Below are 13,059 nucleotides of genomic sequence, written 5' to 3'. Positions count from 1 at the left end.
GGTGGTAAAATACAGTATAACTCAGTCCACAATCCACAAAGCAGTGGTATTTTTGGTGTCTCCTGGTAACTTCCCCCATGGACCTCTTCCTATGCCAGAACATAGCACAATATTGTCACTAAAATACCCCAAAATTTGACAAAACCAGCAATTATTTAAAAATCAGCAGCAACAAAAACATTACTGTGTATTTGTAGCACATGCAGAAGAAAAGATACAATTCAAATTTCATTGCCATTTATTATTATTATTATTATTATTATTATTATTATTATTATTATTATTGTATGACACAGCAAACAAGATAGATATTCTGGATTTCGTTGTTATTATTATTATTATTATTATTATTAGTTGTTGTTGTTGTTGTTGTTGTATTACTATATTTATGTATGTGCCACTTTTTTCTCTTAACAGAGACTAATGTAGATCAACATCACTAGAACTGCCATGGCTCAAGGCTATAGATTACTGGGATTTGTAGTTTGCTGAGGCCCCAGGGCCATTTGGTAGAAAAGGCCTAAGGACCTTGTACAACTACATCTCCCACAGCATCGAGACATGGCAGGTAAAATAGGGTCAAATTGCATTAAATCTAAAGAGATTCCTCCTTTGGCAGAGAAAACCTTGTGGAACTACAAGTCCCATGATCCCATAGCCTTGTGCCATGGCAGTTAAAGTGGTGTCAAAGTGCATTAATTTGACAGTGTGGGTGCAAACACAGATACTTTTTCTGTTGGTTTGAAGGATCTGCTTATTTTCCAACGGACCTCACAAACTCTGAGGATGCCTGCCATAGATGTGGGTGAAATGTCAGGAGAGAATTGCTTCTGGAACATGGCCATACAGTCTGGAAAAACACAGCAACCCAGTGATTCTGGCCATGGAAGCCTTTGACAACACATAATCCACATTGCTTTGAACTGGATTATATAAGTCTACACTGCCATACAACCCAGTTCAAATCATATACAGTAGAGTCTCGCTTATCCAACGTTCTGGATTATCCAACACATTTTTGTAGTCAATGTTTTCAATACATCATGATATTTTGGTGATACAGTAATTACTACATAGCATTACTGCGTATTGAACTACTTTTTCTGTCAAATTTGTTGTATAACAAATTTGTTTTGGTGCTTAATTAGTAAAACCATAACCTAATTTGATGTTTAATAGGCTTTTCCTTAATCTCTCCTTATTATCCAACATATTCGCTTATCCAACATTCTGCCGGCCCGTTTTTGTTGGATAAGCGAGACTCTACTGTAATCTGGAATGTATATGGCAATATAGTAGGGGCCTGGGAATGTGGTGGGGGGTTTTAAGCAGAGGCAGAGTGGCCATCTGTGAAGAGGACTTGGATTGTATTCTCCTACATGATTGAATGGGGTTGGACTGGTTGGTCTCTTCCAACTCTACGTTTGTACAATGCCAATATCTATTTATATCCTTTCCTCTCTTAAAGTGGCTAAAATCTCCACTCCATCAACAGCAGGAAAGGCACTCGTCTGCCTCTGTGCTGCGTTTCCTCTCTTCCGGCACATCCATCGCACATCCACGTCTTCATTTTCCTTCCAAGCTGGGCCTTGAAGGGTTAAGGGGAGGTGGCCCGGATGAGTGGGGGACGTGGGGGGGAACACCTTCTTCGGCCTGCCCTCCTGTCACTAGTGTGAACTTCCATTTCCCTCCCAGAGCCCATCCTTGGTTCCCATTCCTCTGCCTCCTCCGGCTTCCTGCCATCCTTGCTTAGGTCCCCATCCTTTGGCAGCTTGGCAGGGGGGCGTGTGCGGGGGACGGGTCTCTCGCTTATTCGGTGTGCCTGCCCCCCCCCTTCCTCTTCCTCTTCATTGATTGCGGATGCAGCTTCAGGGCAACGCAGGCAGCATGCTCAAGAACTGCAGCTATTTGCCATGCACCTTGTGCTCCTTTCTCTTTATCTCTCCATTTTCCTGCACCGAGCCCATCAAGGAGAACCTGCCTTGCAAGCAAGCCTCCCAGAACCTGGGGAGTGGGATTGAGGGCCCCCAGACACGGATCGCCTGCCAGCCGCAGCACGGTAAGCCCATCTATTGGTCCCCAGGACATGGATTCAGCATCCCTTTCCCCTCCTTTCTCTGTGCCTCCATCACTTCCACATCCAAAGCCGTTGGTATGGCAGGCTCCATTTTCAGCCCATGTTAAGTAACGCAGAGACCGAGCATCCATCGCTGCTCCTTTACGCCTTCGAGAAACCAGTGATGCGCATTGTGCCATCCAGGGAAGAAAAGCAGGGGAAAGCATGTTGCGTTAGGTCGGACTCGGCATCCTTCTTTGTACAAGGATGCTCTCGGTCTTGCATACAGATCCTTGAAGGTGTGTTCCTGGCCTTCTCAAATGTATCACGGCATGCCTAAAGGTTGCACCCCAGTTCTGTGCTGTGTGATCGCATTGGATTTTGGAGAGCAGGTCGCGGGGATAAACTCTAAATTGCTAAAATGAGTTGGCAATATTTATTTATTCCAAGCATTTATATTTGGCCTTTTTCACCCCCGAGGGGGGACTCAGGGCAGCCTTACAATTAGCATCATTCGACATTGAACAAGCCAATATAAAACATAATACAGTAGAGTCTCACTTATCCAACACTTGCTTATCGAACTTTCTGGATTATCCAACGCATTTTTGTAGTCAATGTTTTCAATACATCATGATATTTTGGTGCTAAATTTGTAAATACAGTAATTACTACATAGCATTACTGCATATTGAACTACTTTTTCTGTCAAATTTGTTGTATAACATGATGTTTGGGCCCCTGGTAGTGGTGCAGTGTATTAAAGCCGTGAGCTGCTGAACTTGCAGACCGAAAGGTCCCAGGTTCAAATCCCGGGAGTGGAATGAGCGCCCGCTGTTAGCCCCAGCTCCTGCCAACCTAGCAGTTCGAAAACATGCAAATGTGAATAGATAAATAGGTAACGGCGCTCCATGCAAGTCATGCTGACCTTGGAGGTGTCTACGGACAATGCCGGCTCTTCGGCTTAGAAATGGAGATGAGCACCAATCCCCAGAGTCGGTCAAGACTGGACTTACCATCAGGGGAAAACCTTTACCTTTACCTTTTTAACATGATGTTTTGGTGCTTAATTTGTAAAATCATAACCTAATTTAATGTTTAATAGGCTTTTCCTTAATGCCTCATTATCCAACATATTCACTTATCCAACGTTCTGCCGGCCCATTTATGTTGGATAAGTGAGACTCTACTGTATATAAAACAATTACAGTTAAAATAGATAGCATTAGTTAAAAGATCCATATAAATATACATTCGAGGGGGCATTCCAAATCAAGATCCAGGTCTGTCCATTATTTATCCTAATTTCATTTTATAGTTAGTTCTGCTTCCATTGCTCAAAGGCCTGGTCCTATCACCAAATTTAGAGATGCTTACGAAAGGATAGGAGTGAGGGAGCCTGCCTGATCTCATTAGGGAGGTCGTTCCACAGACGGGGACCACCACTGAGAAGGCCCTGCCTCTCATCCCCACCAGTCGCGCTTGCGAAGGTGGTGGGATCGAGAGCAGGGCCTTCCCTGAAGATCTTAGACTACGAGGTGGGTTGTAGCGGGAGATATGTTCAGACAAGTAAGCTGGGCCTGAACCGTTTAGAGCAGGGGTCCCCAAACTAAGGCCAGGGGGCTGGATGCGGCCCTCCAAGGTCATTTATCTGGCCCCCGCCCTCAGTTTTAGACTTAGGCTCACCCGAAGTCTGAAATGACTTGAAGGCACACAACAACAACAACAACAATCCCAATTAACTTTACTATCTCATTGGCCAGAAGCAAGACAACACTTCCCATTGAAATCCTAGTAGGTTTATGTTGGTTATTCTTATTTTTAAATATTGTGTTTTTCTTTCATTGTTGTTGTTGTTGGGTTTTGTTTTGTTTTTTGCACTACAAATAAGACATGTGCAGTGTGCATAGGAATTTGTTCGTATTTTTTTTCAAATGATAATTCGGCCCCTCAACAGTCTGAAGGATTGTGGACCGGCTCACTGCTTAAAAAGTTTGAGGACCTCTGGTTTAGAGCTTTATGTGTCAAACAGTGTGGCTACTTTGTTTTGTCAGAAGCATAGAAGCCTAGGGTTGAAAAAGACCACAAAGACCATCCAGTCCAAACCCCCTTCTGCTATTTAAGATTTTGTAGGATCTTAAGACCTGGCGATTTAAGCAAGCCTTTGGGAATTAATATGACCCATAAGTATGACGGAAGAACGGCAAAGCAATTGGTTCAATGTTTACAAAGCTCAGTTCAATAAATGTATTGAACCTCAAGGTTTGATAAGACTTGATTATACTCAATGTAGCAAGTTAAAATAAGACACTTATAATAATACAGAAATAAATATGATAAAACTGAATATATATATATATATATATATATATATATATATATATATATCCTTATCACCCCTACAATTTGCCCTGATCAGCCCCACATATGTGGTTCTCAAAGCTCAGTTAGTGATAGACCTGTGATACGTTTGATATGCTTGCATCGTTTGAAAGACTATTTTAAATGATATGTATTTTTATAGTTTTATAATATTATGTTTTACTGATATTGTTATGGTTTGAATCTGGCATTGAACTATTGTCATAGTTTGTAAGCCACCCTCAGTCGCCCTTCGAGGGTGAGAAGGGCGCAGTATAAGTACAGTAAATAAATAAAAGCCATCCCGACAGATGGTCATCTAACCTCGGTTTAAAAACCTCAAGAGAAGGAAGGTTTGTGAAACTCTGAGGTGGTATATTCCATTATTGAACAGTTTTTACCATCAGCAAGTTTTTCCTATCAGCTGTTAGGAATTGTGGGAGTTGAAGTCCAAAACACCTGGAGGGCCAAAGTTTGCCCATGCCTGATGTACAATCACCAATGGGAATTGATACATGCCAGATCAATGTAGTTTCCAGTTGCCTGATAGTAACTTTTACAAATACTCTACGCCATATTATAGCATACTACAAATTCTGTATTGTTGTTCATATTGAAAGACAGGAATCCAAAGCAAATTAAATTAATGGACATAGCAGCATACAATTTTATGTAACTATTTGAGAGATTTGGTTAACTGAAAGTCTACTGTATATACAGGCCAGCCATCTCAGTTATCAGCTGCTCTGTATATTCCTCAACGATGCTGTCTCCCATTACTGTCTCCCATTTTGCTTTCAGTTCTCGGCAGTCTGGGCTGGGGTTTTAAAAATATCCTAGTGGATCCCATTTTATCAAAAGGGGAAAACAGCAGGGGAAGGCAAGGGTGCTTAACCCTCTCCCGACCACCAATTTTTTGCTCCGAATTGGCCTTTCATACATAATGCTCATGTTAGAAAGGAGAAAAAAAAGGTGGGTGCAGAAAGAGTTAAACATACCCACTCTGATCTTATCACCAGCCTCCATTGGGATTTTTTCCCTCATTTTTAAAAGGAAAAAAAGGCTCACGGGTTTGTAGTTATATGCTTGTGTTATGCTTCTCTTAAAGGGGAAAATTGGAAAATTGGAACTGAAAGGAAGCCAGTCATACTATTTGATTCCAGACCTTGACTGCTAAATCTTTGGTCTCAAAAGCTTTCCATGGTTTGGATTATATAGTGTGTCCTAAGTATCCACAGGACATATGTTTCTTAACAGAAAATCATGGACAATAGTAAACCCTACTGAAATAGATTATATTTATTTAATATATCTATAGAGAGAATGACTCTCATATTTGTGTGTGTGTGTACATATATACCGGTAGACATTCATTTCAAAAGGATTTTAGTGATACACACACACACACACATATACAGTAGAGTCTCACTTATCCAACATAAACGGGCCGGCAGAATGTTGGATAAGCGAATATGTTGGATAATAAGGAGGCATTAAGGAAAAGCCTATTAAACATCAAATTAGGTTATGATTTTACAAGTGAAGCACCAAAACATCATGTTAGACAACAAATTTGGCAGAAAAAGTAGTTCAATATGCAGTAATGCTATGTAGTAATTACTGTATTTATGAATTTAGCACCAAAATATCACGATATATTGAAAACATTGACTACAAAAATGCATTGGATAATCCAGAACGTTGGATAAGTGAGACTCTACTGTATATACATATATCTGTGTGAATGAGGTGAAACTATAGGTACAGGTATCATTTTGCACTTACAAACTGGGGTGCGTTAACACTGTAGAATTAAAACAGTTTGATACTGCTTGAACTGCCATTGCTCAATGCTATGGCATTCTGGGAGGCAACAGCAAAGAAAGCTCAAGATGACTACTTAGCATTGATACATGGTAGTTAAAGTGGAATCAAACAGAATAATAATAATAATAATAATAATAATAATAATAATAATAATAATAATAACAACAACAACAACATATTTATATAGCGCTCTAGGGACTCAAAGCATTAATGTTAGAGGGTAGCTGGCTGCGTCCTGGAAAAGAGCCTTGTAAGTGTTTCGAATGCATATCCCACTAAACTCCATGGGATTCGAATCCTGGTCAACAAAGTCATAGGCCAATTTATTAATTGAGTGTGTGTGTGTGTGTGTGTATATACACACACACACACACACACCATCTTTACTCCAGTAATGAGACTCAGGGTGGCTTCCAACCATTTCAAAATATCACAGATGAAACATATCAATAACAAGTAGAAATATAAAAGTTAATTTTTGGAAACAAGCGATTTGCAAAAGCATTAAAATCTATCCAAACAGTTTAGTTTTTTGTGTTGTCGAAGGCTTTCATGGCCAAGATCACAGGGTTGTTGTATGTTTTCCAGGCTGTATGGCCATGTTCTAGACGTTTTCTCATTCTGACGTTCACGCTGGCCACCAACTAACAAGAGTTCTTCCCTCACCCTGGACTTCCCACAGATATATATAAACCTTCCTTGCCTAGTTTCCAACAGATCTCACAACCTCTGAGGATGCCTGCCATAGATGTGGGCGAAACATTAGGAGAGAATACTTCTAGAACATGGCCATACAGCCCGGAAAACATACAACAACCCAGTATAGTTTTTCCAGTGGTGTAAGGCATAGGCATCCTGTGATAATGCGACATGTCTCAATAAGAGCTACATCCACTGTTTTAACATGGTGAGATGTATTCCACACTGGGCATGCGTATTCAGCAGCAGAGTAGCAAAGCACAAGGGCAGATGTCTTTACTGTATCTGGTTGTGATCCCCAGGTTGTGCCAGTCAGCTTATGTATATGGTATTATTTCTGGCCATCATGTCTACACAGTAGAATTACTGCAGTTTGACATCAGTTGAACTGCTATGGCTCAATGATATGGAATTTATAGGAGTTATAGTTTGGCGAGGCATTTATACTTTTGGAAGGGCTAAAATCCTTGTCAAACTACAATTGCTAGGATTCCATAGCATCAAGTAGGTATAGTGGAGTCAAAGTGCATTAATTCTGCAGTGTAGATGCACTCCTGCTTAGCTTTATTTTATTTGTATTTATTTGCCTCTGTTTCCAAATGAAGAGTAGTGTAATTAGATCTTTTATCCATATTTCTGGATAATAATAATAACAATCAGGCTATCTGGGACAACCATAAAACATTGTGATGCAAGGAATAAGAACGCAGAGAAGCCAGTCAACAATAAAACACTCAATAAACAATAAAATTGCAGTGGGAATTGACCGAAGCAGCAGCTCGCCACTTAGAAATGCTTGGCTCAAAAAAAGGCATCTTATCCAGATGCTAAAATGCCAATAAAGTTGGTACCAGGCATACTTCTTGGCATAACAGACTCTAAATATAGCATTGTCAATGCAAATGTTGCTTTGTAGCAGAACAAGGAGAGGCAGGTCCCTGTCCCAAGGAGCTTGCAGTCTGGGATCTGACCCCGATTAACCCTCCGTTGCCCCACTTTAACTGCCATAGCTTCATGCTATGGAATCATGGGAGTTGCAGTTTTATAAGGCCTTGTGATTTCTCTGCCAAAGAGTGCTGGAGCCTCACCAAGCCACAAATCTCAGGATTCCGTTGCATGAACCATGGCAGTTAAAATGGTGTCAAACTGCATTAATTCTACAGTGTAGATGCGCCCTGTGACAGGTTTGCCTTATGGTCTCCCATATGGCTTGAAGGCACACAAAGGACAAATTAGAGACCTGAGCCAAAACTATCGAAATGCATTTCAACAGGGAGGAATGTATGAAACGGCACTTTGGCATGCACAGAAATAGGATGGAGGACACCTGGATTGAGAACAGTCCATGGGGAAAGGATCTAAGCAGTCTTTGTGGAACACAAGCTGAACACGAGCCAAGAGTGTGGTGCAGCAGCTCAAAAAGCCAATGTGATTTCATGCTGCATCAATGGATACAATGGGGCAATGGATTTAAATGGCAGAAAGAACTTCCTGATCAGCTATTCAACAGTGGAATATAGACTTGCTGAGAGTCCTATGGAATCCCCTTCTCTTGAGCTTTTTAACCAGAGGCTGGATGGCTGTCTGCTGGGAGGGCTTTGATTGAGTCTTCCTGTCTGGCAAAAGAGGATTGGACTGGCCCTGGGAGTCTCTTCAAATTCTAGGATTCTGATTCTAAATTGAAGAAACCATTCTGATTCGTACCACTAGAGAGCACCAGAGCATGCAGAAGCCACCGTTTCAGGCCTCATTCAACCCATTGGCATTTGGCACTATAGAGACAAAACCAAGCTGATGATAATACTTGATGACTATAAATAGCCCCAAGGCCTGTATGAATATGAAGCAGGTGCTAATATGTTTATTAGGTTTGTAGTACCGGACGCTGTAGTGATACATGGAACAAGCATGCATCACACTAGTGGATTATCTGCTATTTATATATGAGCACGTTCACATGCAGTTTGCACACACAGATGGGCCATGGTCAGTGTAGTCTTGTAAATGCCAAGGCACATGCCCAATGGCACAACATGGGCCAATCTGCTTCCAGCATTGAACTAAATGCAGGTGTTCTTCATTTTTGTCATTGCTACATTTCTTTGTTTCTAAGACTCCAAATCCTGGTCTAACACTCAAGCTGATTCTCTTTCTGTGTGAGAAAAATGCACATTTTGGGCAGAAAATAGAACTTTGTAAGCAGCAATGTTGTTTCCTATGCATGACAAATAGTGACATGTTGATAGAACCAAGACATAGTTATGTATCCATGCTTTGCTGAAATGCTGTTTCTTGGAGTACCGTAAATCTATTTAATCAATTGCTGGATGTTACGTATAGCTGTATAGCTGTTGGGATGAACAATAATACATAGGTTATTTCACAGATAAAAAACAGAATTTGTGTGGCCAAGACATATCTGAGTGTATTATTATTATTACCATTTTGGAACCCCTCCTGTGCAACTCTGAACCAGACACAATCCTTGCACAAAAATGACAGCCAAATGGGTCGTACTCCTGTACATGACACCAACAGGATACCAGTCATTATGGATTAATCTGTTCCCCAAACAACGCCTCCTAATGGAATCCCTTGTGTTATTATTTTTGGCACTGTCTCTTCTTGCAGTCAGCAGTCATTTCCTGTACAGAAAAAAAGCTTGAGAGTGCATAATTTTTAAAAAATAGGAGTGATTCCTTTTCACACGCCAAGGTTACAATTAAAAACCAGCAGAGCAAGTCGATCCCAGTCAAGGGAATGTGTGTTGGCCCCGGCGGGTGTCATCTTACTGGTACTTCTGTACTTACAACTGGCCACCAATCCCCCATGAGTCCCAATGCTTTGGGCAATCCCAGATATTTCCCCCCAGAAGGAGGGAAAGCTATTTATAATGGGAATATTCCAGCAACTATAAAGGAAAGACCTCATGGGTCTGGAGCTGCAGAAGAGCCAACTTGCATCTACACTGCAGGATGAACAGCGTTTGACCGACCTCCTTACTTTATTTTTAGTTAGGTGATCGCTTGTAGCTAGAGGATAATGGTCCTCCATGTGTAGTGTCTTGGCGGTGGATGCGTAGGTGGCTGTGGAGACCTATTCTTGACCCACATGTTCTTCCGAAGTGAAGGCATTGGTTTGCCGGTCAGGGTTGGCTTGACATGTCTTCCTCTTGGCACATTTCTCCCTTAAGCCTTCCATCCGTGCACCTTCAAATTCTGCAGCACTGCTGGTCACAACTGACCTCCAGTTAGAGCACTCAAGGGCTAAGGCTTCCCAGTTCTCGGTGTCTATGCCACAGTTTTTAAGGTTGGCTTTGAGCCCGTCTTTAAATCTCTTTTCCTGTCCACCAACATTACGTTTCCCGTTCTTGAGTTGGGAATATAGTAACTGCTTTGGGAGATGGTGATCAGGCATTCGGACAACATGGTCAGTCCAGTGGAGGTGATGGCGTAGGAGCATCACTTTCATGCTGGTGTTCTTTGCTTCTTCCAGCACGCTGACATTTGTCTGCCTGTCTTCCCAAGAGATTTGCAGGATTTTTCGGAGTCAACTGAATCTTTCCAAGAGTTGAGTGTGGCATCTGTAGACAGTTCACGTTTCGCAGGCATATAGACAGGGTTGAGAGGACAACAGCTTTATAAGCAAGCACCTTGGTATCCCTACAAATGTCTCAATCCTCAAACACTCTCTGCTTCATTCAGAGAAATGCTGCACTCGCAGAGCTCAGGCGATGTTGTAACCCCATCTTCACTGCCATGGCTCAATGCTATGGGATGTTGGGAGTTGTAGTTTGGCACTCCTTGGCAGAGAAGGCCACAGCAGTTCGACTGGTACCAAACTCCCATCATCCCATCTAATTCAGTCTCATTGATTCAAGTGAGACTAGTAATTGGACTTAGGCCAATGATGACGTTAAGACACCGCAATTCCCAACATGGGAGCTGTAGTTCAACCACATTGGACTACATGTTGGACGCTCAATGTAAAAGGAAGTAAAGACATTGCTGAGGATAAGCTAAGAAGGTGCGAAATAATGCAGGTAAGGTTTCCTCAAGTCAATAAACTGGAAAAGGGAGTAGTGCAATTGAGGCCATTCAACAAACACATTAATTAAGTGCATAAAGCACCATCCTGGAATAACAAACAGCTCAGGGAAGATCCCAAGTGGCTATGAAGCACCTGTCTCTTACAATACCTTCTTCAGCTCCTCTTCTCATTATAATTCCTCACTCCTTCAGCCTGCAAAGCAAACAGAAATGTAAAGAAAACAAATTAAAGGGGAATTGATGCCAAGGTTTATTTCTATGGATGCCACAGGACTTTAATTAAAGCCCTGGCTGCTGAAAACAGGCCTGCTCCTTCATTTTCATTGACTAGGGCAGTAAATCTAAGTGGCACAAACTGACATACCCTGCATGGTGTGCTTTTGGTCCTTCTGGGGCCCATCAGTTTGAAAGTGCAGTGTGTCACATAATGCAGCGCAATGCAGTTGGACGGCATCATAGGAATCTACACTACTGTATAATGCCGTTTCAAAATGCATTATATGACAGCAGAGATGAGGCCCTGAATAGTTGCAAAGTGCTTGATTTCAAGTGCCTTCAAACTCTATTCCAGAATTAAATGAGCAATATGCTCCATGGTTAAATGAAACTCAGTTCTTCTGGCAAACCCATAAACTTAATGGGGATTTCATAAGCAAGGGATACCCAGATGTGGCTTTGCTGGTTCCTTCCTCTAAAGTACATCATACAGCACTTGGCATTCCTTGACCATCTACTACCCAAGTAGTTACCAGGGCTCACCCTGCTTAGCTTCCAAAATCAGATGGGGTCTGTTGCTGAATGATGAATCAACACATTAGTAAATCCAATGGATTAAACCGTTTTTGAGACTAACAATAGGATCATATATTAGTCAGTCCTCCCAGGTTAATCCCCTCGCTTCCCACATTTACAGCTGTTTTTAAAATGTCCCGGTTTCCTTCTCACTTCACCCTTTTTAGTCAGCTTACATCAGTCACTGCAAACCGAATTCAAGTAGTTTGCTTTCACTGAACCCAGCAGGAAAAAGAGAAAAGGAAGAGGCAGAGTTTGGCCCATTCTTCCCAGTAGCGCCAGGTAAAAGCAAACTGTGGCAGCTTCTTTCCACTTTTGTAACTTTTATTATCATTAACAAGCTCTGAGGTTCCTTGGCCAGTCATGATATGGTTTGCTTTCCTTCATTAAGGTTTGGCCATCTGTCAGGAGTGCTTTGAATGTGATTTTCCTGCTTCTTGGCAGGGGGTTGGACTGGATAGCCCACAAGGTCTCTTCCAATTCTAGGATTCTATGTTTGTGTGTGTGTAATAGTGTCTACAGTGAGAATGAATGCAGATTGACACCCTTTGAATTACCTAAGCTCAAGGCTATAGAATCCTGGGAATTGCAATTTGGAGAGGTACCAGCTCTCTTTAGCAGAGAAGGCTAAAAGCCATGTCAAACTACAATTCCCATGATTCCACAGCATAAAGCCACAGCAGTTCAAATGGTGTCAAACGGCATTCATTCTACAATGTAGAATGCACCCTTACTAGTACATCAGTGTGAAATTGCAGATTGCAAGGGAAGTCCTGGAGACTAGGATGCAGAACAATGGCTTCAAACTACAGGAAAGAGATTCCACCTGAACATCAGGAAGAACGTCCTCACTGTGAGAGCTGTTCAGCAGTGGAACTCTCTGCCCCAGAGTGTGGTGGAGGCTCCTTCTTTGCAGGCTTTTAAGCAGAGGCTGGATGGCCATCTGTCGGGGGTGCTTTCAATGTGATTTCCTGCTTCTTGGCAGGGGGTTGGACTGGATGGCTCATGAGGTCTCTTCCAACTCTAAGATTCTATGATTCTAAATCATTCAATAGTCTTGTGATAATCTCAACAGGAGCAAACAGTTGACACTTTCAATCTCTGGCAAAATTACATGCTGAATAATGGCTTGACTCTTCTCTTTAGAGGCACCCAATTGCCGTCCTTATTCTATTTTTTCTTCCCCAAATAATCCAATGTCAGCTCTAGTTCCTTCATCATTTTACAACAGAAAATGAACCTCAGGGTGAATCAGAGGCTAATTGTAAAACTGAA

At 41.8% G+C, this 13,059-nt stretch overlaps 1 protein-coding gene across 3 annotated transcripts in view; it reads left to right on the top strand.

Annotated features, from left to right (window-relative positions):
• Positions 1-1,736: 1,736 nt before the first annotated feature.
• ammecr1 (AMMECR nuclear protein 1) overlaps positions 1,737-13,059 on the top strand; it is a 100,477-nt gene continuing 89,154 nt past the window's right edge. Inside the window, exon 1 of one of the 3 annotated variants that reach the window (XM_062964002.1) lies at positions 1,737-2,059. In XM_062964002.1, the coding sequence (XP_062820072.1) occupies positions 1,861-2,059 (199 nt within the window). In that variant the 5' untranslated portion in view covers positions 1,737-1,860. The remainder of the gene's footprint in view (positions 2,060-13,059) is intronic. The other 2 variants (XR_010001073.1, XM_062964001.1) reach the window with 2 other exon arrangements.

This window comes from Anolis carolinensis, unplaced genomic scaffold (assembly GCF_035594765.1).
Source record: "Anolis carolinensis isolate JA03-04 unplaced genomic scaffold, rAnoCar3.1.pri scaffold_12, whole genome shotgun sequence".
NCBI lineage: Eukaryota > Metazoa > Chordata > Lepidosauria > Squamata > Dactyloidae > Anolis > Anolis carolinensis.
The sequence above is the reverse complement of the archived record's forward strand: the minus strand, read 5'-3'. Positions and strand labels throughout refer to the sequence as shown.